This window comes from Akebia trifoliata, chromosome 3 (genome assembly GCF_017979445.1).
Source record: "Akebia trifoliata isolate Shusen 1 chromosome 3, ASM1797944v1, whole genome shotgun sequence".
In the NCBI taxonomy this organism is placed as follows: Eukaryota; Viridiplantae; Streptophyta; class Magnoliopsida; order Ranunculales; family Lardizabalaceae; genus Akebia; species Akebia trifoliata.
The window spans coordinates 25,224,707-25,252,409 of NC_141377.1; the positions used below are offsets into that span (position 1 = coordinate 25,224,707).

The window sequence follows — 27,703 nt, forward strand, 5'->3', positions numbered from 1 at the left end:
TTCAAAAGTCCTTTTTGTTAAAATGACTGACATTCCGAACATCTCCCATACCTGAGAAGGCAGGGATGTCCACAAAATCCTTCGGATCAAACAAATTGGCGACGAAGTATATATTTGTTGATGATCCTACGATAACAATTTAATCACAAAAAATTATGTATATATATATACATATAAGAAGTGTGAAATTTTCCAACAGAGATAAGTACGTAAAATTACCTCTTCTAAAAGATATATTATTCTCAACTTCAGCTTCATGCCTACCCGAAGTCACACCCATATCATTAGGCTCAGTCCTGAACAATAAGCTTCAAAGAATTTGTAGGGCTTGACCTATGAATAGCCTGTTCTACATCTACCCCCAGAATATTAGCTAACTCCGTTTGAGTAATCGTTGAAGTTGGCAATATTATTTTGAAACGCATTTTCAATGTAGGCTTCGTAACAATTTTTTTGCATTTCATCAATACGCGACTGTTCTATTCTTTTTTTTTTCCTGAAAGATTTTTGAATGGCAAGCAAAACACGACGCTCCTTGCAATCTTCAAACCTTTCATTTCGTCAAAGTTAAAGTTCATAATAGAGACACTATCCTAAAGAAGACAGAAATCAAGGGCAACCAAGTGAGGCATTGCATTTTGAACCCACTAATTTCTATAAATTTTTTCAAATTGTTGAATCATGTCTTGTATTTTCGGATGAATAAAAAAGTTGACTCGACTCTTTATTTGGGTCAAAGACAACCACAACTATGTAACTCTACCATATCCACGGATCTTGTAAAAGAAATCGGAGTTCTAGGGATACGTTGATAAAAGTTTTGCTAACAAGAAAACCTATGAGGACTGTATATTTCCACCTGATAAATATTACCACGTCGAAACACAACAAATCCAGGATGACAACTTATCATGAATGCTTGAATCTCAAAAAGGTTATCACCATTATCAGTCTGTATTCTTCTATCATCTTTTGGCGACCAAACCTTCTAAAGATGCCATTTAAAATTACTAGAACTCATGTTGAGAATTAAATCCCTCCCATCCTTAGCAATATCTTCCCAACAGAAGTATGAGTTGGAAACACTAGCTGTGCAAACCAAATATAGAGGTCCAAAGTCAGTATTAAGGTTACTAAATACTTCCCAAGAAAAATGAAGTCCAACGCACCCAAACAAATAATGAAGGAGACAATAACTTGTGGAAGCACTTATAACTATATGTATTTTCATACCCCAATAGGTCTGAGTTAGACCATTGTACAAACCACACATAAGTAGAGGTACCAAGCTAAATATAGTGCCTCGAGCCATCAGTGCTACTACCTTGAAAGTGCTTGGATGAAGAACATCATCATTTTTACAAAAGAAAACAAAATGACACAACCACAAAAAGAGATATGCAGTTATCATAGCTTTATCTTCAACATTTTGATTCACAGGAAAATCGAGTCTGATAAATGGATTTTCTTCTTCTTTACGACTCTTCTTAACCAAAATAACTCAAGAAGAAAAAGGTTTTCATAATTTTGTTCTAAAATGTTAACAGCCATTACGGTTAAAGTAGAATGATTCACCATTTTCTTTGTACTCCATCATCAGATGAGGATTAGAAATCAATTCAAATTTAGTGTACCAGAAATCAAGCCACTTAGTGTGTTTAGCACAATCACTCCCCTTTTAAAAAACCAGTAAAGCATAAGTTTTGAACAGATATTAGCAAGAAAGAGAAAACCTTGAAATACCATTACAGCCTATGAGTTTATCGAAATTGGGAACCACTTCTTCATAATACTCACTCGTGATAGAAAGTCTAGAAATCTTCTACATTTTTCATAAAGAAATGCCAACTTTCCCACGACTCATCACAAAAGTGTTGGTCTCAAGATACCAAAATTCACATAAAGTCTGATACATGCCATTTGGACAATTGTATTCCTTACTAACTACAAATATGACTTTACCAAGGGAATATGTTGACTTCTACTTTGTAGTTTATGGCTCACATCTAAGTTTTAGTCCTAAAATTTCACTGAAATATCGAATGTCGCCTCAAGGTTCAATATCTAAACCATATTGAGTGAAATGTTGCATGATTTTCTGCGTCAAAATAGGGTGTGGACAATTGCGAGCTTTATCATAATGAGGAGGGTGACATAAAGATAGCTAACACTTCGTATCAATCTCATCACTAAGAAATACGTCGGCTGTCGAAGGATATTCACTTAAAGCCATCAAATTAAGTGATGTATCCCTTTCTGTATCTTGTGCCTTCAAAGGATCGGTCATCGGTGTGGCAAGCCTCAACTCCACAGATGAGATATTTCCTCCTCTTGAATGATCAGTTATAATAACATAGGGAAAGTAAAGCTATTTTCCCTTCTGAAAAAGATCTACAGGGTCATCTACCCAACCTTCACGCGGTAAGCATCGTTTTAACTGATTCTTATTCCTTGTACCTTTAGCAAGAGTATCATTAGCCATCTCTGGGGAATAAAAAAATAATAAAAGTGAACATACTTATTCAAAAATGTCATGTTTCACCAAGTACTAGTGTCACATTGACTAAATGTATGAATCAAAAAGTCTTCATGCTCAATAATGTTCTAACACCAGTTGACGTAGTCCGCCCCCGAGCACCACTGATAAACAACTGCTCTGGAGATTGGCCAACCAACGTGTAGAAATCCTTCGTCAAGTGATTCTTCTAGTCAATTAGCGTTGTCCGTCCCTGAGCACCACTAATAAATAGATGCTTTGGAGACTATCCAAACTAGATAAAGTAAAAAATCTATTATTCAATTGCTTGATCCATTAGAAGTTTGGCGCATTCGACATAGACGATAGCGTATCACAAATTCTTGTTATATAGTGACAAGTTAGCATGCAATATATAAAAAAAACATATTAAAACAAATCTACGCGTCAAGAATACCGAAATACCTAAAAAAAATTCTCAACGATTGTCTAAAGACAAATGAACTCAAAATCTGAAGCTGTCTTTTCAAGAAGTTTGTACTTGCGCGATTACTCTCAAAGTATCAAAGAAATTTGCATCGCCCTATGAACCAGAAATAGGGAGTTAGAAACAATAACACATAATATGTTATTTGCTTCATCAAAGGTTTCAAGATGGATGACTAGCAAAATCCCAAATAACAAAAAATTAGAATCTTACAATTTTCTCCTCTACTTCTTTATGACTTCGGATCATGCTTTAGAGGACCAGAATGTCTGATCAATTACCCTTTGGAAGATTTGAAACCTTACCAAGATAGTAAGTATTTTGTTGAAAAGAAAGAGAATCAAAAAATAAGTTCTGTTGGTTCAAGATAAATTTTTTTTTTGACCACCAATTCGGACATCGTATAATTCTATAGGTATTGATACCGGCCAATCTACATCGTGTTTGGGGCGGTGCTTTGAAGGATGTCTGGAAAATATTTAATAAACTAAAAGGTGGGGTTGCTAGGTAAGTTTTGAAAGGTGCATGGACGGCACAAGCAGATCAGGGGGCATGGCCTTATTTGTTCTCTTTCTTTTAAAAAAATTTAAAATTAAAGAAAACAGAACAGACGAAGAAGAAAAGAAAAAAAAATATCCTTTACAGTATTGTGCTGCTACAAAGGAAGAATTCCAATATATATATATATATATATATATAATATATATATATATATATATATATATATGGTCAGGTTCAAGGGCCATATGAGAAAACATATGAGAAAACTTTCATTTTTCAAAATAAGGTTAGAGGTTTTGGATTGAGCTGAGTTTTTGCAAGGATGGTCACTATGATGAGGAGATCATCCTCACAAAAAATCAGCTCAATCAGAAACTTTTAAATCCATCAAAAGTGATTTACAAATTAGTGATAAAAATTGATAAAAAATCGACGATTCACATTCTAAATCACTTTTAATGGGATTAAAAGTTTTAGATTTGGCTGATTTTTTTTTTTTTTTTGAATGATCTTCCCATCATAGAGATCATCCTCACAAAAAATCAGCTCAATCCAAAATTTCTAACTCATATTTTAAAAATTTTTGAAAAACGAAAATTTTCTCATATGTTTTCTCATATGACCCTTGAACCTGACCCATATATATATATATAGTGTTCATCTAAATGTGTGGGAGGAGCAAAGGAAAAGGAATTAAAAAAAAAAAAAAAGAAAGGATCAGTGAGTGTCCACGATGTGTGCGCGTGTGTGCACATGTCACGTGTGTATAGGTGTGGAGCAGTCCCTGTTTTATTTAAAAAAATAAAGAGAGAAGAGAAGAAAAGAGGAAACAAGAATTGAGTGGTGGACGTGTGTGCATCTTTTTTTTTACTTCTTATTTTGACACACCCAACTTTTAATTATTAAACCTCAATGATTTTACATAAAGATGATTGTTCATAAACCCCAATTTTTATTTATTTATTTATTATTTGTTTTTATCAGCACCCAAACGTTTAATTGCTAATTTAAAGAAAATTGGTAAAACCGAAAAGATAGTAAGCTAAGCTTACTAACTTAGTAAGATTCAAACCTTGTTAAGGGGTTTTGAGCTCATTTTGGTTCATGATAAAAATATGAGCTAACGTCTTATGCTTGTAGATCATAAAATTCTATGGGCTAAATAAATTTCTCCATTGAATTTTAATTCTAAATTGGCGGGTTCGATGGAAATTCGGTAGCCACCTATTTCTTTAAAATCTTGAATAAAAAAAAATTATATATATAGTATGAATCTAAGTTTTCTCTATGAAATGAAGAGTTCAGTGATTTTGGATTGCTAATATGATGATCCATTTGATCTCAAGGACCGATAGTAGGAATAAAAATCCTACTATGTGAGTAAGAAAAAATGCATGAGAAAAGAATCGAGAAAAATGTGAAAAAATATATGTATATACTTTTTCAAGAAGGATTTTCACAATATATATATATATATATATATATATATATATATATATATATATATATATATATATATATATATATATTTCATCAAAATGATTTTCACTAAAATTTTGGAAAATATTCTTCATGAAAATTTTGAAAATGTTTTCATAAAAATATATTGGAAACATTTTCCATAAAAAAGGGTGCCTCGAAAATAACCCTAAAAGGAATCATTGATATTTATTTGTTAATATCTACAAGATTAAAAGAGATCTCGTCACACGTGGTTGATTTCCCCTAAAGCCCCAACTACTGTTGATTACAAGCATGATCAATGATGTTCTCCCTTCTACTTCGCTTCAAACTACGCATCATTGAGGGGGTATTTGTAGATATCAAAATTTAAACGGGCCCTTATAACTTTTTAAATTAACAAAAAGTCCCTTAAATCAAATTGGGCCCACAAATCTAAATTGGGGGTCAATTAATTGGGATGGGCCACATATGGTTTGAGTTTGGGTTTTCGCAGATAAAACCCATGATTTAATAAATTTAAGTGATCCACATATTAAATATTGGGTCCTACACCCAAATAAATGAGTTTGCCCAATAATAATTTATAGAATCCTTAAAATTGAATTTGGATGAATTTAGCTTTTAAATAAACTAATCAAAACTCTTTAAATTATGGTATAATTGGAAAGTTAAATTATCTATAAATACTAAAGCCTTCCTCATTTGGAAGTGATTTGGATCACTTTCTCTTATAAGACATAAGTTCTTCCTCTTGAGAAAAAGAAATTTTCAAGCCTTCCTTCAAAGACAAAGCAAAAGTTCTTTAGAGATCCGGACTTCGATTAAAGAGAAGATCAAGCATACATCCCTTCTCTAAAAGTCAAGAAATCATTCTCAACCGATAAAACGCGAAGTCCGGAGAGAAGAAAATCTACAGAAACCTCTATTGAAAATCAATCATAAATAAAATCATTATCAAAACAATCTTATCAGCCAATAAAGCGCGAAGCCCGGAGAGAAGAAAAACTACATACGTTACTATTTTGTACTTGACTGTTAATCATAGGAAAATACTGAGATTTGTACTCTCGTTTTCATCAAAATCAATAAAATCATTTACGATTTTATTTCATGAATCTCGATATAGATTTGTTAAAATTTGTTGTCAATAATGACTTTTACGAACTTTTATAAAACTTGATAGAAAAAAAATGTTATTGTAACTTCTTGTATGTTGTAAAGTGTAAACTTGTAAGTTGTAACGTGTAATACAAGTCGAATTTGAAGCAGCCATGCTTCAAAATTTTAGAGGAATCCACCTTTTTAGATGCCAAATGTACATTTTTATCTTTGAAAAAAATAATGATATGGCCCTCAACATTTATTTGAGATTACACCTTAATTTTTCAAATTGATGATTTGTCCCTTGACTTTGGTCTTCTTTTATAAAGCAATTGAACAGCAACCTCAATGCTCACATTTCACCACCATCATTATTACCATCACCACTATATCATCACCTTCACCATCACCAATTTCATCATCACTATCATGTTACCGAATAATACACGTATGAAGTATATGCCGCATATTTTTCATTTATCGAATTTTTTACTAGATTTTTGCTACTAAAATCGAATAAAACCCAAAATTTTCATGCATAGAATTTTTGCCCTATTCCGAATTGCTAACAAGGATCATGTCAATCGTTCAAAATCAATTATATCTTAAGAACTTGTCATGTTAGGATTTAATCAAAATTTTAAGGTACTAACCTTGTTGAGCCATAAAATCAAAACCTGATTGGTTGAGTAAATCATTCCCTTTTAATTTCACATGTTCCTTCTTGATCCGTATTCCACGATTTCTAGACTCATCTACTCTTCTCTATTTATTTCCAAGATCCACTAGGGTGTGCCTTAATGGATGGAGAAAACCAATTCCTAGAGATAGACCCCTCTAATGTCTTGGTTGTGCCTGTCATAGGGGTGTCAATTAATAAATGCATTTGTTATGTTGGCATTAATTGCCAAAACATTTACTACAAAAAATATATTTAATTCAAAATACTTAAATGCTCATACCATTTATTATGTAAATAAACATTTATCCCCCCCCCCCCAATATATATATATATATATATATATGGGTCCCTATCCGTGGCCAACAGTTTGACAAACATTTTAGCAAACACTTTTTCAAAACATGGGTTAGAGGTCTTGGAATGGGCTGATTTTTGGTGAGGATGATCTCTACGGTGAGGAGATCATCCTCACCAAAAATCAGCTCATTCCAAAACTTCTAGCCCTATTTTACAAGTTGAAAAATCGTGAACCGTCCATTTTTTGTAAATCATTTTTGATGAGGTTAGAAGTTTTGGAATGGGCTGATTTTTGGTGATGATGATCTCCTCACCATAGAGATCATCCTCACCAAAAATCAGCCCATTCCAAGACCTCTAACCCATGTTTGAAAAATGTGTTTGCCAAAATGTTTGCCAAACTGTTGGCCATTGAACACTACTCTATATATATATATATATATATAGGGGCGGTTCATGGGACATATGTAAAAATAATGGTTTTTCAAAATATGGGTTAGAGATTTTGGATTGAGTTGATTTTTTGCGAGGATGGTCACTATGATGAGAAGATCATCCTCACAAAAAATCAGCTCAATCTGAAACTTCTAAATCTATCAAAAGTGATTTACAAATCATTGGCAAAAATTGACGAAAATTTGACGATCTACATTCTAAATCACTTTTAATGGGGTTAAAAGTTTCAGATTGGACTGATTTTTTTTTTTCGGATGATCTTCCCATCATAGAGATCATCCTCAAAAAAAAAAAAAAAACAAAACAAAACAAAACAAAGAAAAAAAAATAAAAAAAAAACAAAAATCAGCTCAATCCGAAACTTCTAACCCACATTTTGAAAATTTATTAATGTTACATTATTTTTACATATGTCCCTTGATCTGTTCTCATACATGGGAAATGTTTAGCACCAAACATTTTGGCAAAACATTTTTCAAAACATGGGTTAGAAGTTTTGGAATGGGCTGATTTTTGGTGAAGATGATTTCTACGGTGAGGAGATCATCATCACAAAAAAAAAAGCCCATTCCAAAACGTCTAACTCCATCAAAAATGATTTACAAAAAATGGACGGTCCATGATTTTTCAACTTGTAAACATGGGGTTAGAAGTTCTGGAATGGGCTGATTTTTGGTGAGGATGATCTCCTCACTGTAGAGATCTTTCTCACCAAAAATCAGCTCATTCCAAAACTTCTAACCTATATAGGACAAAAATGGTTGGCTAAAATGTTGGTCAAAATGTTTGGTGCTAATCAGGACCTCATATATATATGGGAAATGTTCATCACCCTAAGCTTTACCCTACACTTTAACAAACGTGTTTTGTCCTACATGGGTTAGAAGTTTTGGAATGGGCTGGTTTTTGGTGAGGATGATCTCTATGATCAGAAGATCATCCTCATAAAAAATCAGCTTATTCTGAAATTTTTAGCCCCATGTTTACAAGTTGAAAAATCGTGGACCGTTCATTTTTTATAAACCATTTTGATGGAGTTAGAAGTTTTGGAATGAGCTGATTTTTGGTGAGGATGATCTCTTCACTATAGAGATCATACTCACCAAAAATCAGCCCATTCCAAAACTTCTAACCCATGTAGGACAAAAAACGTTTGTTAAAGTGTGTGGTAAAACTTAGGGTGCTGAACATTTCCCATATATATATATATATGGGAAATGTTCAGCACCCTAAGTTTTACCACACACTTTAACAAACGTTTTTTGTCCTACATGGGTTAGAAGTTTTGGAATGAGCTGATTTTTGGTGAGGATGATCTCTATGATTAGAAGATCATCCTCCCCAAAAATCAGCCCATTCCGAAATGTTTAGCCCCATGTTTACACGTTGAAAAATCGTGGACCGTCCATTTTTTGTAAATCAATTTTGATGGGGTTAGAAGTTTTGGAATGAGCTGATTTTTGGTGAGGATGATCTCCTCACCATAGAGATCATCCTCACCAAAATCAGCTCATTCCGAAACTTCTAACCCATGTAAGACAAAACGCGTTTGTTAAAGTGTGTGGTAAAACTAAGGGTGGCGAACGGGACCCTATATATATATATATATATATATATATATATATATATATATATATATAGGGGGGGGCATTCAATGGCCAACTTTTTGGCAAAACATTTTTCAAAACATGAGTTAGAAGTTTTGGAATGGGCTGATTTTGGTGAGGATGATCTCCCGTAGAGATCATCCTCACCAAAAATCAGCCCATTCCAAAACTTCTAACCCATATTTACAAGCTAAAAAATCGTGGACCGTCCATTTTTTGTAAACTGTTTTTGATGGGGTTAGAAGTTTTGGAATGGGCTGATTTTTGGTGAGGATGATCTCCTCACTGTAGAGATCATCCTCACCAAAAATCAGCCCATTCCAAAACATCTAACCTATGTTTTGAAAAATGTTTTGCTAAAAAGTTTGCCCTTGATCGCTACCCATATATATATATATATGGGAAATGTTCAGCAACAAACATTTTGACAAACATTTTGGCAAAACATTTTTCAAAATATGGGTTAGAGGTTTTGGAATGAGCTGATTTTTGGTGAAGATGATCTCTACAGTGAGGAGATCATCATCACCAAAAATCAGCCCATTCCAAAACTTCTAACCCATCAAAAATGATTTACAAAAAATGGACGGTCCACGATTTTTCAACTTGTAAACATGGGGCTAGAAGTTTTGGAATGAGCTGATTTTTGGTGAGGATGATCTCCTCACCGTAGAGATCATCCTCACCAAAAATCAACCCATTCCAAAACCTCTAACCCATGTTTTGAAAAATGTTTTGCCAAAATGTTTGCCAAAATGTTTGTTGCTGAAAGGAACCCGATATATATATATATATATGGGTCCCGTTCGGCACCCTAAGTTTTACCACACACTTTAACAAACGCGTTTTGTCTTACATGGGTTAGAAGTTTCGGAATGAGCTGATTTTTGGTGAGGATGATCTCTATGGTGAGGAGATCATCCTCACCAAAAATCAGCTCATTCCAAAACTTCTAACCCCATCAAAATTGATTTACAAAAAATGGACGGTCCACGATTTTTCAACGTGTAAACATGGGGCTAAACATTTCGGAATGGGCTGATTTTTGGGGAGGATGATCTTCTAATCATAGAGATCATCCTCACCAAAAATCAGCTCATTCCAAAACTTCTAACCCATGTAGGACAAAAAACGTTTGTTAAAGTGTGTGGTAAAACTTAGGGTGTTGAACATTTCCCTATATATATATATATATGGGTCCCGTTCGCCACCCTTAGTTTTACCACACACTTTAACAAACGCGTTTTGTCTTACATGGGTTAGAAGTTTCGGAATGAGCTGATTTTTGGTGAGGATGATCTCTATGGTGAGGAGATCATCCTCACCAAAAATCAGCTCATTCCAAAACTTCTAACCCCATCAAAATTGATTTACAAAAAATGGACGGTCCACGATTTTTCAACGTGTAAACATGGGGCTAAACATTTCGGAATGGGCTGATTTTTGGGGAGGATGATCTTCTAATCATAGAGATCATCCTCACCAAAAATCAACTCATTCCAAAACTTCTAACCCATGTTGGACAAAAAAACGTTTGTTAAAGTGTGTGGTAAAACTTAGGGTGCTGAACTTTTCCATATATATATATATATATATATATATGGGAAATGTTCAGCACCCTACCATTTAGCCTACATTTCACTCTAAGTTGCACGGTCATCAGATTTTGCGAAAATCAATAGTCAAAATCATCCCAAAAATAAACGAACACGTGATTTCTTAAAATTCTTAAACAATTACAACGACCTCCTTGCTTAATTACAAGAACCCATCAGGTTTTTTATCTTTTTAACCTCCTTCTCAGTCAATGAGGAGACCTTTCTGCAACTCGCTCTTCGATCATCATCATCTTAAAATCGATGGACTTTTTGATATTTATCATCTGTTGCTTCGACCTTCATCGCCACATCTCACAATCAAGTACAACCACTCCAACCTCCTCTCATTTCTATATTTTTTATTAGGGATTATTTTTTTTGGCTTTGATTTGGAAAAATCCTTTATTATTTAGCAAATTAGATGGACATAGGTCTACAATTTGGATATAAAACTCGTTGGGTGGATGTTTGTAAAAGATAGGTAATTTTCATCTCTCTTTCTGTTCATCTTTCTCTTGATGTATGTTGCAGAGAGCTATGAACTCTATTAATGGATTCCACCATTTCTCTCTGTTTATGTGAAATAGAGTCAAACCTGAATTGTAAATCAAAGATCCTATTCATTTTTGTTTTACTTTTTAGAATTTCTAAGTTCAGGGGTTTTGGTTTTATAATAGATTTAGAGTTCTTAAATTTTGAGAGTTGATGTTCATAGGTTTTCAATAGCTCAATTGAAGCGTTTTTTGAATTTGTTTTACTAACATAGGTGACAGGTTGTTTGTGAGGTTCCCCATGCGTAACTTGTGCTGGGAGTTACAGAGAGAGAGAGAGAGAGAGAGAGAGATTTGTAGAGAGGTGTTGAAGAAGAAGATGGATTAGAGAGAAGAAGAGATAAGTCTCGAGACCGATCGGATCTTCTTATTTGAGGAGGGGGTCTCTATAATTTTGAAATTATACAGTGAGCACCTGCTTTAGATTTTGGGAACCTTTGACCCGTTGGATTGTCCAAGATCGTGTGGCTCCTATATGTTTGTCAAAGCGTTTGTAAAACAATGAGGCGCCGAACGGCTCCCTATATATATATAGGGGACGGTTCGACGAACGACTTTGAAACCATATGAGAAACCCATGTTTCTCAGCTGGTGGATTTTGAGAAACAAACGGCTGAGATTTTGTCCGACGTCATTTTCGAATGAAAAACGGAGTTCTATAAATTTTTATTTCAACTCCCTTGTTTGTCATTTTTTTTAACTAAGCCCAACTCTCTTCTCTCGACAGAAAACCAACTGAAAACCCAACACTCTCAGTCGATTGAGATCAACAGAAATCACAGAGAATATATATATATATATATATGAACAGCGTTCCTAAGACTCATATTGGGACTCACATTGCGACACACCGTTTTGTCTTATATGGGCAAAAATATTTGGAATGGGCTGATTTTTTGTGAGGATGATCTCTGTGGTGAGGAGATCATCCTTGCCAAAAATCAGCTCATTATGAAACTTCTAGACCGTCCAATTTTTGTTGAAAAATTATAGGACCGTCCAATTTTTGTAAATCAATTTTGATGGGGTTAGAAGTTTTGGAATGGGATGATTTTTTGCCAGGATGATCCCCTCATCACAGAGATCATCCTCACAAAAAATCAGCTCATTCCAAACATTTTTGCCCATATAAGACAAAACGGTGTGTCGCAATGTGAGTCTCAATATGAGTCTTAGGAACGTGACCCTATATATATATATGGGTCCCGTTCGGCGCCCTACCACGTAACAAACATTTTGACAAACACTTTTCGTGCGTTGGATAACAACCAAATGGGCGGTCGAGATTCAAAACAATAGCCGATCTGTTGAAGTGAGAAATTATGCACTTATTTACAGCGCCATCCCTCAAAAATCTAGAAATTAGTGTGTCCTCCCTTTCTCTTTAAAACCGAAGCAAAAAACAGAGAGTGTCATTCTCACTCTCGACCGAACCCTCCTCTCTCGCTTGAGCTCTCTAGTCTCTCTCTCTCTCTCACTCTCTCTCACTCTCTCTCTCTTGCTCTCGCCTGAAACTCTCTCTCTCGCTCGAGCTCCCGCTCTCGCACGAAGCACGAATTGTTGACCTCGCTGCTGCAACTTCATCGTCGAAACACGAACACCTGCAACTTCGACCTCGCTGCAACTCCATCTCTCTCACGTTCTTGCTGTTTGGACTTACTCACTGTAACTACCTCCCTCTCGACCCTCTCTCTCTAATCGCGACAACTCTCTCCCTATTCCTTGTTGCAAGTACCTTGCACGAACGCTTTTCAACACGACCTATTCGTGATTTTCCAGCCGTGAAAGAGTTCGATCGAGAATGAGAAAGAGAGAGTTAGTGAGAGAGTGAGAGTGAGAGATGAAGGTTCTCTGGTTTTTCAAAATGGATTGAAAGAGGAGAGGGGTGGAGCTGTAATTAAATTATAATTTTATGAGTTAAACCGATCGATTGTTAAATTAAATCCGATCCATTCATTTGTGTTATATCCGACGGCCTACAAATGTTTGCCAAAATGTTTGTCAAAATGTTTGTTGCTGAACATTTCCCTATATATATATATATATATATATATTATATATATATATATATATATATATATATATATATATATATATAGGGTCCCGTTCGCCACCCTTAGTTTTACCACACACTTTAACAAACGCGTTTTGTCTTACATGGGTTAGAAGTTTCGGAATGAGCTGATTTTTGGTGAGGATGATCTCTATGGTGAGGAGATCATCCTCACCAAAAATCAGCTCATTCCAAAACTTCTAACCCCATCAAAATTGATTTACAAAAAATGGACGGTCCACGATTTTTCAACGTGTAAACATGGGGCTAAACATTTCGGAATGGGCTGATTTTTGGGGAGGATGATCTCTATGATTAGAAGATCATCCTCCCCAAAAATCAGCCCATTCCGAAATGTTTAGCCCCATGTTTACACGTTGAAAAATCGTGGACCGTCCATTTTTTGTAAATCAATTTTGATGGGGTTAGAAGTTTTGGAATGAGCTGATTTTTGGTGAGGATGATCTCCTCACCATAGAGATCATCCTCACCAAAAATCAGCTCATTCCGAAACTTCTAACCCATGTAAGACAAAACGCGTTTGTTAAAGTGTGTGGTAAAACTAAGGGTGGCGAACGGGACCCTATATATATATATATATATAGGGGGGCGTTCACTGGCTAACGCTTTAGCCTACGCTTTAGCAAACGTATTGAAAACGTTGGATTAAATGCGATCGGACGGTTGAGATTAAATTTAAAACGCGATCTGCGTTTAAGTTATAAACCATTGGTTATTTACAGCAACATCCTTCCAATGTTAAATATTTAGTTCTACCTCCTTGGATTGAATTAAACAGAGGCAGAGGTTCTGTATTTCTCTCCTCTCTTCTCCTTCGTTTTCCCTTCTCTAACTCAAACCCTAACTCTAAACGCAGACAGATTTCTCTCATCTCTTGTCCTCATTTTACCTCAAACCCTAACCCTCTTCCTCTCTATTGCGACGACGGCGACGACTCACTACTGTTCCAACCTGATCTCTCACTGTCTCATTCTCTCTCGCTCTCGCCCTCGTGTAGTGTGAGTATTGTAATGATGGGATGGAAATCCATTGCTCAAAGGGTTATACCCTAACCAATGATGCTGGTACAATAACAAAAGGGGGATATTCTAGTCACACTATAGTTCATGAAAGGCAAGTCAATTCTGCTACTAACATTACTTGAATTTGTTTTCTATGATTTGATCCCTAGTTATGATTTTTTTTTTTTAATCTTTGGTTCAAAATTTCATTCAATCTCAGCATATTTTGGATTGTATTGAAATAATTTCAAATGTTTCTGTTATAAACGTCTTTCTCTTGACCCAAACATTGCTTCTAAACAAGATTTTGAACCTTTCTATTATCAAAGAGATATGTTAATTTTTCATTCAGTTTTTACTCTCTGTTGCTGGGGGTGAGGCCTGCAAGGAAATCTTGTTTGAATATCCAGTCTCATAAGAAATTATCTTTTTTTACGACTTAACAATATTATAATAAAATGACTATATGTTTTCTCTTTTAACACTTTGTTTTTTCACCTTCCTTTGCATAAATATTTCTCTGCCAATGCGAAGATTTTGAACTGATTCCCTGCTGTTAAAGAGTCTAAACATAATTCTGATGTGTTTTTGGTATTTGGGCGCACAGATATTGCTACAAAATACCAAATAACTATCCATTAGAATTGGCAGCACCCTTGCTGTGTGTTGGAATTACAGTATACAGTCCCATGATTTGCCATTAAATTAACCAACCAAGTAAATCTCTCAGCGTAATTGGGCTAGGTGGTCCTGGTCATATGGCTGTGAAGTTTGGAAAGGCTTTTGGATTACATGTAACAGTTTTCAGCACGAGTGAGTCTAAGAAAGATGAAGCCCTGAATCTATTTGGAGCAGATAGTTTTGTGATCTCATCTAACAAACAACAAATGGAGGTAACATTAATTATAGAGAAACTCTGCAGTCATACTCGTTTGAGATGATTCACATCAATTTCTTATTTTGGGTTCTTACTGGATCCTAAACTAGCTCACCTATAATTCTTTTGTGTGCGAACATGGACACAAACGTCCTTGCAAACAGATGGTTAATTTAGGGCAATCATATTACCTTACAATTATGTTTGTAAGTGATTTTAATATATGGTGAGATTTTATAACAAAATATTCATAACATAAAATGGTGTGGTAAAATCACAGCTCTTAATTTAATTAGAGAAATTTTGTTGCAACGTCAACCTTTTGTCGATACACCCTAGTTGATGGAATTATATTTATAAAGCACCAAATATGGATTAACACATATTAAATATTATCTTAGTATTTTTCTTTGGAGAAGCAATAAAGACTAATAAGAAATGGGGAAAAAAGATAGTGGAGTGGTTAGAGAGAGGGCTATGGATTTTACACGAAATCTAGATGCAAAGAAGAAAAGTGGAGTGGAGTGGGAATGTATGTGTTTCTGCGAGTATTTAGAAATTCACTTTGCCATAATTTATTGTGTATTTGGTTTAATGGATGATTACGATACTTCTCCTTTTAGTGCTCTGTTAATTTTGTGTGGCGTTTTTTCCATATAGGGCTTGGCAAAGTCCTTGGAACTCATATTTGACATTGCATCTGGGGCTATTGGATTTCAATCTACTACACTATGGAAACCTAACACTGTTCCTGAAGAAAGGCAAGGGCTAGAGAAGAAGTCACAAATCCTTGAAGAAAGTCAAGGGCCTACAAAGAGTTCACATAACTGCGAATAGTCGTTGTTTTACAAAATTTATCTTTTAGCTATGTTTATATTTGTGTTACTGATGTATATGTTGTAGATGGAAATTTTTAATTCGTAGGTGTTTCTAGGTTTTGGGTTTGGACTCTTGTTAGATGTGTAAGATAAGTTTTTTAAAATATAACCTTAATCTTATTAGGGGTCGTTAAGTTTGCCTTGTTAGATGTGTGATCTTATTAGGAAAGGAACGTGAGAATTTGGTAGGGAAGAACATAAAGGTTGTTAGCCTTGCTACTAAAACTCTTGTACATTTGTCGGTTCTTGTTCCAGAATGTAGGGGCATTATATTTAAAGATGCTTTATTTATATCGACGGGCATCGTATATGAAACTGCTTTGTTAGTGCATACTTCGACTCTTTGCTGAAGTTATATTTCTGGACATAGATAGTAATGAGACATTGTACATCTGTCGTTAATCTAAGGGTTTGCATTTATCATTTTAGGATTCTTGTTAACTGTTTTGATAGCTCCAGAAAAGATTCGTGACCATATGCTTGATCCTGCTCTTGCTTCCAATTTATGCTTCCGATTATAAAGTTATTTCAATTTCCAGTTTAGATGATTCTTCCGCTCCCAACATAGAGCCCACTTCTTGGCTCTTCTGGCAACTAAGGTTCAGTACTTGTTTTGTTTGAGTAATCTATAATAGAAGCTTTTCAATATAATTTGATGGGAAAAGTTGTTACACTTTTATGGAATAATAAACAGTGATTCCTATTATTTTCTAGTTAATTTTTATTTTAGACACATTGAACCATATTATTTTCATGTCACTGTAAAAGATCTTGTATTTAGTTTCATTGCATTAGTTGATGTCAGATGAGATTAAAAAAAAAAAAAACCTAAAAACTTTGGGTCATGTCCAAAAAAAAATGTATTTGTTTTACATGAGGTTTTCCATGTTCACCATGGGGAATGCATATTGGGGAATTTGGCGGCTTACCAATAGTCCATCTTGGTTTGGGTTAGTTGTTGAACAACCAATTTATGGTTGTCGACTCTTGCTCTTATCACATCAAGGAAGACCATCGAACGGCTCTTGGAAGAATTTGGTGGGACATCAAGTCGGTGAAGGAGATTGTTAATCACAACAAATATTTCCAATCCAATGTTGTCACTTATTCATTTGTTATTGGTGATTGTGAGAAAATATTTCTTTAGTGTAAAATATGACAGAATAGATTTCAATCAGTCTGCAAATAATTTGACTAAGTTTGGTTGGTTCAGTAATTTTCTTCATCAGGTGGCTAATTATTTCTTCATTATATGTGAATTAAAGAAAATAAAAGTCTTATTTATATTTGAATAATTTGCAAATTTCTAAACCTGGTAAAATAATGTATATTATTAAGTGGTGAAATAGGATTCATTTTATCAAAGCGTCAAATCCCGATCCCATTTCCACTATCTTCTACAAAAGAACTCCAAGGTGGCAGGTACCTTCCCATCTCAACTTCCTTGGGATAAGAAGTCATCCCCTCTAGCTTGGCTGAACACTTGACCTAAAACTGAAGACCTTCCTGATCAGTAAGGGCATCAAGATGCAATAGAGGAATTTTATAATTGATAAAACACATATTTTTGAAAGTCAGGTTTACACAATCATCGTCGTCTCTTTTGCAGTCTTTCACAAAATAAAACAATTCTGTGCTACAACAGCATGATTAATAACAGTTGTGTACAAGCCTTACATATTGAAAAGACTAACATTAAAGTTCGAGAATATAAACAATTACTAGGAGATGAAGAGTGTGGTTAACTATTAGATGACCCAAAACCAATGACAATGAAATAGAGGTTTGCAGTACTTCTTAGACCTTGTGTGTCTCGGGAGAATATAGATTTCGTTATGATCCTCAAAATTGAAACAAGCACCCCTGCAAGTCAATAATTCAAACATTAAAGATGGATACCCAATATACTATTAATCATTATAACCCCAACCCAACCCAACATTATTAGGCAAACAAACAAGTCACAACCGAAACTATTTATTTTAACACATGCTTTGGGTTTTCTGAAAGCCGATATGGAGCTCCACAATAAATAATTTAACTTACATCAACACATAAAAAGTCAAAAATTGATGTGGACTTGATGAGCCCAGGTCTGAGTTTACTTGAGCTCAGTTAAGCAATTTTATCTCACACTTTAGAAAACAAACTTCAGGAAAAAAGATGCCCAACCACATATTTACTTTAATTAAAAGGTGAAAATTAAAAAACAAGACTACCACACCAATATATCATTAGAGCATAATATTGGCATAACAAAGAGTATATGAGTTTTCAGTAAAATTGGAAATCAATATCTATGACCATGACTATATCTATACTAGACTTGTGGGTCCAATTTTCTCTCTTATGAGGCACTTGCAACTTCCCAAGTAAAGCTGGTAATCAATAGCTATGCATATATCTATATTAGATCTATGGTTCCATTTTCTCTATCCTATGAAGTACTCTCAACTTCCAATATGCCGTGTCAGCTACTAAAACAATACTTGAATTCCTCCATCTCACAAGTATCGATATCCAAAACAAATTCCTAAGAACATCAATCCTCCTTCAAAATCTTTCCTCTCATTCCAAAACGTTTCCCCTAGGTTATTTTCTTTATTTGAGGAACAATGAAAAGCAATTTAAAGAATTGCACGTGGTAGGTCTAACTTTCATCAATATTCTTATCTAAACCTAGTATAATAATAAACAAATCAAAGGTCTAGACAAGTTGGTATAAATTAAGGAACTGATATATCCAAGATTGCTCTGTATTTATCTCCTTGGTCTTTTAGAGTATTGTAAGAGCATCACAGATACAAAATATAGAGAAATAAAAAATATGGGCAAGTAAACAGGGAAGATATGGTGAGGATTAGAGGCTTCTGGAGTTCAGGAGACTTGCTTCTCCATCGTCTTAGATTTTCAGCATTGACAAAATGACTTTTGGCAAACTCTCAGGCCACCTAAACTCTTGAACCCAAGATTGTTTGGTCCACCCCTAGGTAGATCTAGTCGAAAAAATCCAGCCGGATTAAGGCTTCTAGCCTCTTGGGTTTGAACTGTTTTCACATTCGGCTTAGAACCCAGTTATAGGCCTATCCATGAAAATCACAAAGAAAATAATACTCAAATGTCTAGAATATGATCTCGCCCTTTTCTTTCATTAAGGTCAAAGGGCAGATTGAAAGTAAAACATGTTTCTGGAGAGTAAAACATGTGCTGACTAAGCAAGGGAGTGCAGCTCAGCCAAATGAATTAACAGATCAACCAACAGATCATCATCAAAGCTGTTGTCATCTTCACCTTAATCCCAATTACTAGGTCAGCAACATGAATCCTATTTCACAATTTAACTCTATCATGAACAGTATCTTCAGTCAAAGCATATTTAAAATACAGTTAAATCAGCTACTTGATCCACTGAAATCAACAATCAAAACATACCTTGAATAATTTGGGTCCTGTGTGAGGCTCTAGAACTCTTTAGGGGTTTCTCCATGGTTCTTCTCCTATGGTGGTTTGTACTGGAAGCTTGTTCAACATGAACACCTTCAAGAAACTATAGAATTAAAGGTAAGTACTAAGATGGAGTGAGTCGCAATGGCTGCACGTCTCCGTCTTTTTCGTCGCAATGGCTGGAACGGTAGTGAGTAGTCGCCGTCGTCGCAATAGAGAGGAAGAGGGTTAAGGTTTGAGGTAAAACGATGAGAAGAGATAAGAGAGACGAGATGAGAGAAATCTGTCTGCGTTTAGAGTTAGGGTTTGAGTTAGAGAAGGGAAAACGAAGGAGAAGAGAGGAGAGAAATACAGAACCTCCGCCTCTGTTTAATTCAATCCAAGTAGGTAGAACTAAATATTTAACATTGGAAGGATGTCACTGTAAATAACCAATGGTTTATAACTTAAACGCAGATCGCGTTTTAAATTTAATCTCAACCGTCCGATCATGTTTAATCCAACGTTTTCAATACGTTTGCTAAAGCGTAGGCTAAAGCGTTAGCCAGCGAACGCCCCCCATATATATATATGGGTCCCGTTCGGCACCATAAGTTTTACCACACACTTTAACAAACGCGTTTTGTCTTACATGGGTTAGAAGTTTCGGAATGAGCTGATTTTTGGTGAGGATGATCTCTATGGTGAGGAGATCATCCTCACCAAAAATCAGCTCATTCCAAAACTTCTAACCCCATCAAAATTGATTTACAAAAAATGGACGGTCCACGATTTTTCAACGTGTAAACATGGGGCTAAACATTTCGGAATAGGCTGATTTTGGGGGAGGATGATCTTCTAATCATAGAGATCATCCTCACCAAAAATCAGCTCATTCCAAAACTTCTAACTCATGTAGGACAAAAAACGTTTGTTAAAGTGTGTGGTAAAACTTAGGGTGCTGAACATTTCCCTATATATATAGGGAAATGTTCAGCACCCTAAGTTTTACCACACACTTTAACAAACGTTTTTTGTCCTACATGGGTTAGAAGTTTTGGAATGGGCTGATTTTTGGTGAGGATGATCTCTATGATTAGAAGATCATCCTCCCCAAAAATCAGCCCATTCTGAAATGTTTAGCCCCATGTTTACACGTTGAAAAATCGTGGATCGTCCATTTTTTGTAAACCATTTTTGATGGGGTTAGAAGTTTTGGAATGAGCTGATTTTTGGTGAGGATGATCTCCTCACCATAGAGATCATCCTCATAAAAAATCAGCCCATTCCAAAACTTCTAACCCATGTAAGACAAAACACGTTTGTTAAAATGTGTGGTAAAGCTTAGGGTGCTGAACGGGACCCTATATATATATATATATATATATATATATATATATATATATATATATATATATGGGTCACGTTCCTAAGACTCATATTGAGACTCACATTGCGACACACCGTTTTGTCTTATATGGCAAAAAATGTTTAGAATGAGCTGATTTTTTGTGAGGATGATCTCTGTGATGAGGGGATCATCCTGGCAAAAAATCATCCCATTCCAAAACTTGTAACCCCATCAAAATTGATTTACAAAAATTGGACGGTCTATAATTTTTCAACAAAAATTGGACGGTCTAGAAGTTTCATAATGAGCTGATTTTTGGCAAGGATGATCTCCTCACCATAGAGATCATCCTCACAAAAAATCAGCCCATTCCAAATATTTTTGTCCATATAAGACAAAACGGTGTGTCGCAATGTGAGTCCCAAAATGAGTCTTAGGAACGCTGTTCTATATATATATATATATATGGGTCCCGTTCGCCACCCTTAGTTTTACCACACACTTTAACAAACGCGTTTTGTCTTACATGGGTTAGAAGTTTCGGAATGAGCTGATTTTTGGTGAGGATGATCTCTATGGTGAGGAGATCATCCTCACCAAAACTCAGCTCATTCCAAAACTTCTAACCCCATCAAAATTGATTTACAAAAAATGGACGGTCCACGATTTTTCAACGTGTAAACATGAGGCTAAACATTTCGGAATGGGCTGATTTTTGGGGAGGATGATCTTCTAATCATAGAGATCATCCTCACCAAAAATCAGCTCATTCCAAAACTTCTAACCTATGTAGGACAAAAAACGCTTGTTAAAGTTTGTGGTAAAACTTAGGGTGCTTAACATTTCCCTATATATATATATATATAGGGGGGCGTTCAATGGCCAACTTTTGGCAAGACATTTTTCAAAACATGAGTTAGAGGTTTTGGAATGGGCTGATTTTTGGTGAGGATGATCTCTATCATGAGGAGATCATCATCACCAAAAATCAGCCCATTCCAAAACTTCTAACCCCATCAAAAATAGTTTACAAAAAATGGACGGTCCACGATTTTTCAACTTGTAAAGATGGGTTAGAAGTTTTGGAATGGGCTGATTTTTGGTGAGGATGATCTCCTCACCGTAGTTATCATCCTCACCAAAAATCAGCCCATTTCAGAACCTCTAACTCATGTTTTGAAAAATGTTTTGCTATTGCTAAAAAGTTTGCCATTGAACGCTACCCATATATATATATGGGGACGGTTCGAGGGACGTTTTGGAAACTGCCTTGGAAACCCATGACTGACAGTCGTCGGATATTAAGAAAACAATGGCTTGGATTTCTAATTGGAAACAGCTGGAGTGAAATTGCAGTTTTAGAAAAGAGTCATGCATTTTTAATAAACTCCCTCTATTTTTTCATTACATTAAAATTAAATCCCTGTCTTATCTCAAAACTCTGGTTTCTTTCTCTCGAGTATGTTTTCTCTACAGAGAACATAAACTCCATCAAACCCTTCTCTCTCACAAAGCTCTCAATAGGAAACCCTCTTCTAAAGAAAATGTGGGATGCTAAGAACATGATGTGTGTAGCAGATCCCCGCCATGGCCGTTATCTCACAACCTCAGCGATGTTCAGGGTAAGATGAGCACCAAAAAGGTTGGTGAGCAGATGATAAATGTGCATAATAAGAACTCCTCTTACTTTGTGGAGTGGATCCCCAACAATGTGAAGTCGAGTGTGTGTGATACCCACCGAGCCGAAGATGACATCAACATTTATTGGGAACTCAACATCAATCCAAGAGATGTTCAGGAGGGTGAGCGATCAGTTCACGGCTATGTTTACTCGTTTGGCAAAAAGTTGTTGATTTGTTGCAACTTACCCATTATTGTGACTTAAAAACAAGGGCGAAAGAGAGATAACTAGTTCATTTTCGATCCATTTAGTTGAAAACGAAGGATGTTTTCTGTCGAGAGCAGAACGAAGGGTGGTTTCTTATCTGTGAGAGAAATTCGTTTGAAATAGAGAGTGGGTTGAAAAAAAAAAGAAAAAGAATAGAGGGAGTTTTTTATAAAATCCTAAAACTCCGTCTCTTATTTGGAAGAGACGTTTGAGTGCATCTCAGCCGTTGTTTCAATAAAATCTAACGGCCCTCATACATGGGCTTCTTATCTGGTTTTGCAGATGTCCCTTGAACCGCCCCCTATATATATATATATATATATATATATATAGGATGGCGCTCTTACGACCCCCATTACGACTCACTGTTTGTCTTATATGGGAAAAAAATGTTTGGAATGTACTGATTTTTTGTGAGGATGATCTCTGTGATGAGGGGATCATCCTGGCAAAAAAATAATCCCATTCCAAAACTTCTAACCCCATCAAAATTGATTTACAAATATTGGACGGTCTAAAATTTTTCAACTTATAAACATGGGGCTAGAGGTTTCATAATGAGCTGATTTTTGGCAAGGATGATCTCCTCACCATAGAGATCATCCTCACAAAAAATCAGCCCATTCCAAACATTTTTGCCCATATAAGACAAAACGGTGTGTCGCAATGTGAGTCGTAATAGGGGTATACGGAACCCGACCATATATATATATATGGGTCTTTCTCCTCCAAATCCTTCGCTCATTCAAATAAAAAACAAAAAATAAAAAACAGAGAAAGCTTTTTGAATTAAGAGAGAACAAGAAGAAAAGATGAGTTGGATGAACAAAACATGGATCGTGGCAGCAATTACGAGAGTTGTTGAGACTCTGAAAGATCAAGGTTTCTGTAGATGGAATTACGCTTTTAGATTGATACGTCAACACATGAAGACCAATCTTAGATTATTTTTTGAAGCCAAGAGACTATCTTCTCAATCTACTTCTGTGATCATAAATAAGATGAGGGAGGAGAAGATTAAGCACTCGGAGGAGTTTTTGAGGAAAGTTATGTACTTGAATTGCGGGGGACCCAATTAATTGATAGGGGCGCCATAGCTATAAATGTTTGGATTCATTGTGGATCACACATAAATTTTGTGTTGTTTCCTTAGATTCAATGATTGTAAATAATATTATATGTGTGAAATTATCAAAATTGTTAATTTGATCTTTTAAAATCTATTTTGTAGAAGTTATTATTTATCAAATTAATGTAGTTTCCTTTCATTTGCCTAGAGAGATCGAGATCGAGAGAGAGAGAGAGAGAGAGTGAAGGGTTGGGGGGGGTTTTGTTCTATTTCTTGTGGTCTTAGTCGATCGAGAGAGAAGAGAAGGAAACAAAGTTCTGTCGAGAAAAAAAGGTTATAGAAATATAGAGAGAGTTGGTTTTTTTTAAAAAAAAGAGGGAGTTTTTTTAAATAATCTAAAACTCCATTTTTCATTCGAATATGACGTTTGACAAAATCTCAGCCGTTTGTTTCTCAAAATCCAACAGCTGAGAAACATGAGTTTCTCATATGGTTTAAGACGTCCGTCGAACCGTCCCCATATATATCTATATATATATATATATATAGGGTCCGGTTCAAGGGCCATATGAGAAAACATATAAGAAAACTTTCGACGGTTAATATAATTTTAAAATATGGGTTAGAAATTTTGGATTGAGCTGATTTTTTGTGAGGATGATCTCTATGATGGGAAGATCATTCAAAAAAAAAAAAAAAATCAGCCAAATTTGAAACTTCTAACCCCATTAAAAGTGATTTAGAATGTGGACCGTCGATTTTTTACCAATTTTTATCACTAATTTGTAAATCACTTTTGATGGATTTAGAAGTTTCTGATTGAGCTGATTTTTTGTGAGGATGATCTTCTCATCATAGTGACCATCCTTGCAAAAAATCAGCTCAATCCAAAACCTCTAATCCTTATTTTGAAAAACGAAAGTTTTCTTATATGTTTTCTCATATGGCCCTTGAACCTGACCCATATATATATATATGATAGTGTTCGATACACAAAATTGTAGACAAAGCTTTGTCTTATGGCTAAAAAGTTTTAGAATGGGCTGGTTTTTTGTGAGGATGGTCTTTATGGTGAGGAGCTCGTACTCACAAAAAATCAGCCAATTCTGAAACTTCTAACCCCATGAAAAGTGATTACAAGTTCACGATAAAAATGAATGGTCCACGATTCTTCAATGTACAAACTAGGGCTACAAATTTCAGAATGGGCTGAAGAGTTCACCAAAATATAGAGTGATTTCTTAAAATTACCTAACATTAAATAAATGGTGTGAATATATAACTTTTAAATATAATAATTGGAGTGATTTTTCAAACTAATGACACCCCCTTGGCTTTGGTCATTTATCAGAGACTAACATAAAGGGTTGAACTACCCTTATCTTCAACCTCTGCCAATATCCCTTGGCAGCACTATTGCACCTAGACCTAAACTTGGGGGACCAGAGGGGTCCCAGTAAATCTACCCAAATTTAGATTTTCGTTGTACGCATAGGTTATACTCCTATTTCTTATCATAAAATATATATTTTTTGGGTATTTTATATAGACTGATAAAAGTTCTTCAACTATCTCATCTAAGAGTAATATAGGATCTGGGGAGACATTAAAGATGATAGTTTTAATGGAAAAAAAACAAGGAATATTTACTAAGTGATTGACTATGTTTCACAGGATAAAAAAATAATCTTAGAGGTTGAAGACAAATGGGGTTAGGTGAAAATTCAAGGGCTTTTGTTATGTTGAAGGTGATGGCATCTTGATCATCTTTGTTAGTCTCCATCCAGGACTAAAGGTGTACCTCAAACTTACCATTTTAGAGAGTCCATGTTCTCGTGTTGCTGTATGTTTTTCAGTCTTGCTAGCCTAAATTTTTAAGAGAGCTATCATAGCACCGCAAATTTAATGTATTACACCCCAATTTCTTAAATTATCTATCATAACCTATTAAAGATTAACAAGCAACAATCAAACATTACAAATTTTTTGTTAAAGTTATTACTTCAACATTACAAAGCATTATAATGCATTCAAACAACTTCAGAACTTAATTATAATTAGGATTAGGCCCCAAATAAAATCCTAAATCTAACAAATAGAGATCTATAGAGAGAGAGAGAGAGAGAGAGAGAGAGAGAGAGAGAGAGAGTTTCTATTGGCACTTAGAAATTGTTACTGTGTGTCAACATAGATTCTGTGTTGGGTTTGAAGGGCTCAAAGAATTCAAATACATAAGAGTTGCAGAAAGATGGAAATATAGAGGAAATGAAAATAGAAATATCAAAGAGTTGAAATATTCACCTGAGAAAAATCAGCATCAAGCATGGGTACACTTTCACATATTCCCTTCCCCTTTCCTTCGACCCTATCCATGGCTTGAAACCACAATAATAGATGCTTGAGTAAGACAAAATTTATATGCTTGCTGTACAAAATATTCTCACTAACAATTGATAACTAGGTAGAGCAAGCCATTTCTTAAAAAAGACTATCCTAGAAATGAAACCACCTTACTGTCCAAAAATATTCTCACCATATAAAAGTTTCTTTACAATTTGCAAGATGGTAAAGAATGATACTAAGCTGAGAAAATCTTATACTAAAGCACAATCTCATACACAAAAAATTAGAGAAAAAGAATCTACTAACTAAACAACAGAAGAGAAGAGAGGGAAGATGGAGTGGCAAGGATCAAGAGAGAATGATAAAGGGTAAAACCAATGGTTAATATTTTTCAGGATTATTTGATCACTAAAATTGAATTTTCTTCTACTTCAAGGAGTAGGAAATTTAGCTTTCCAATTCATCGGGTATGTTTGATCCTCTCATTTTTTTTTTTTCAGTAGTTAATATGTATCTATGCTTAACACTTCTAAGTTGGTCATATTCATATAACCTTATTACTAGGAATAATGATGAAAATTATAGTATTATAAGATTGCACAACTCAATAAGGAGTATTGTGATATGTTATATCAAGTTAGCCATATGAAAGAAGTATGATGACATTCTGTTTATAATCATTTGGATTATTAATCGGTGTCTCAAAACATTAATTTATCCGCACTTTTCGTAGGCATTTATCTCGATTTCCATCCCTATTTTATTAGATTAGGTAAATAATTGTGTTAATCATCAATTTATCACATTACAAATTCTACCATGCTAATTAGACTTATTGCATAAAATTAATGCATTTATCAAAAGACTGATTACGTGTGTCTATTGTACAGGTCAAATATCAAATCATAAAGATGGACCACTGAATTAATCAATTAAGTGTGCTTTACAATCTAGAGGACCAATCAAGTAACCATGAAAAATTGAAGATCTAGATGTCTCCAGATCAATGTGGTGCAATGAACATCCAATGTGGCGTAGTGAATTTCGAATAGAGCACCCTAAAATTTCTCTAGTATGCTCCGTGCACGATATTATAAGCAAAAATGATGGCGGCTATTTTTGAGACCTTCTAGAGAACTTAATATCCATAAATAAATCATTTTTCCAATTTCGAAAAGGTCCTTGGCCCTTGATCCATTCTCTCTTCTTCCCCCAATGTCATTGGTATTTTCTTTGTAATTTTTCATTTTTAGATAGGTTTAATTTTTGCATTTTTTTTTGTAAATTCTCAAAGAAGGAGATAGTGTATCTTAATTACAAATGAGTATACATGTTAGTTTCATGACTTCTCCTTGTATTTTTGCAATGACCATAAGCTAGACTCCCTCCATTAACGAGAGGAGGAAGCCTAGGAGCAAGTTTTTAATTTTGTGTTTATGTTCTTTATGATTATTAGATTTTCTTCAAGGTTTTATCTAACTCTAATGAATCAAAGCATTAGATGAATCTCTACACCTCTTATGCTTAATTTAGATGTTTTATGTTTAGGTAAGATCAAAATAAAACGTATTTAACCTAG

General features: G+C 34.9%; 1 protein-coding gene and 1 long non-coding RNA gene across 3 annotated transcripts; one reads left to right on the forward strand and one right to left on the reverse strand.

Moving 5' to 3' along the window:
* Window positions 1-13,942: 13,942 nt before the first annotated feature.
* Window positions 13,943-16,170, forward strand: LOC147406204 (putative cinnamyl alcohol dehydrogenase 4). Of its 2 annotated transcripts, none has more exons than XM_086434160.1 (3): window positions 13,943-14,407; window positions 15,026-15,188; window positions 15,833-16,170. In XM_086434160.1, the coding sequence occupies exons 1-3, from the start codon at window positions 14,313-14,315 to the stop codon at window positions 16,007-16,009; spliced, it is 435 nt and encodes a 144-aa protein (XP_086290286.1). In that variant the 5' UTR covers window positions 13,943-14,312; the 3' UTR covers window positions 16,010-16,170. The 2 variants fall into 2 exon arrangements, with proteins under 2 accessions (XP_086290286.1, XP_086290288.1); XM_086434162.1 differs by having other exon boundaries at window positions 13,962-14,407; window positions 14,903-15,188.
* A 1,402-nt stretch (window positions 16,171-17,572) lies between these two features.
* LOC147406205 (uncharacterized) lies at window positions 17,573-20,061 on the reverse strand. The gene is made up of 2 exons (XR_015176351.1): window positions 19,483-20,061; window positions 17,573-17,913 (listed from the first exon to the last, which is right to left on the reverse strand). It is a non-coding gene; the product is annotated as an uncharacterized LOC147406205 (long non-coding RNA).
* Window positions 20,062-27,703: the final 7,642 nt, after the last annotated feature.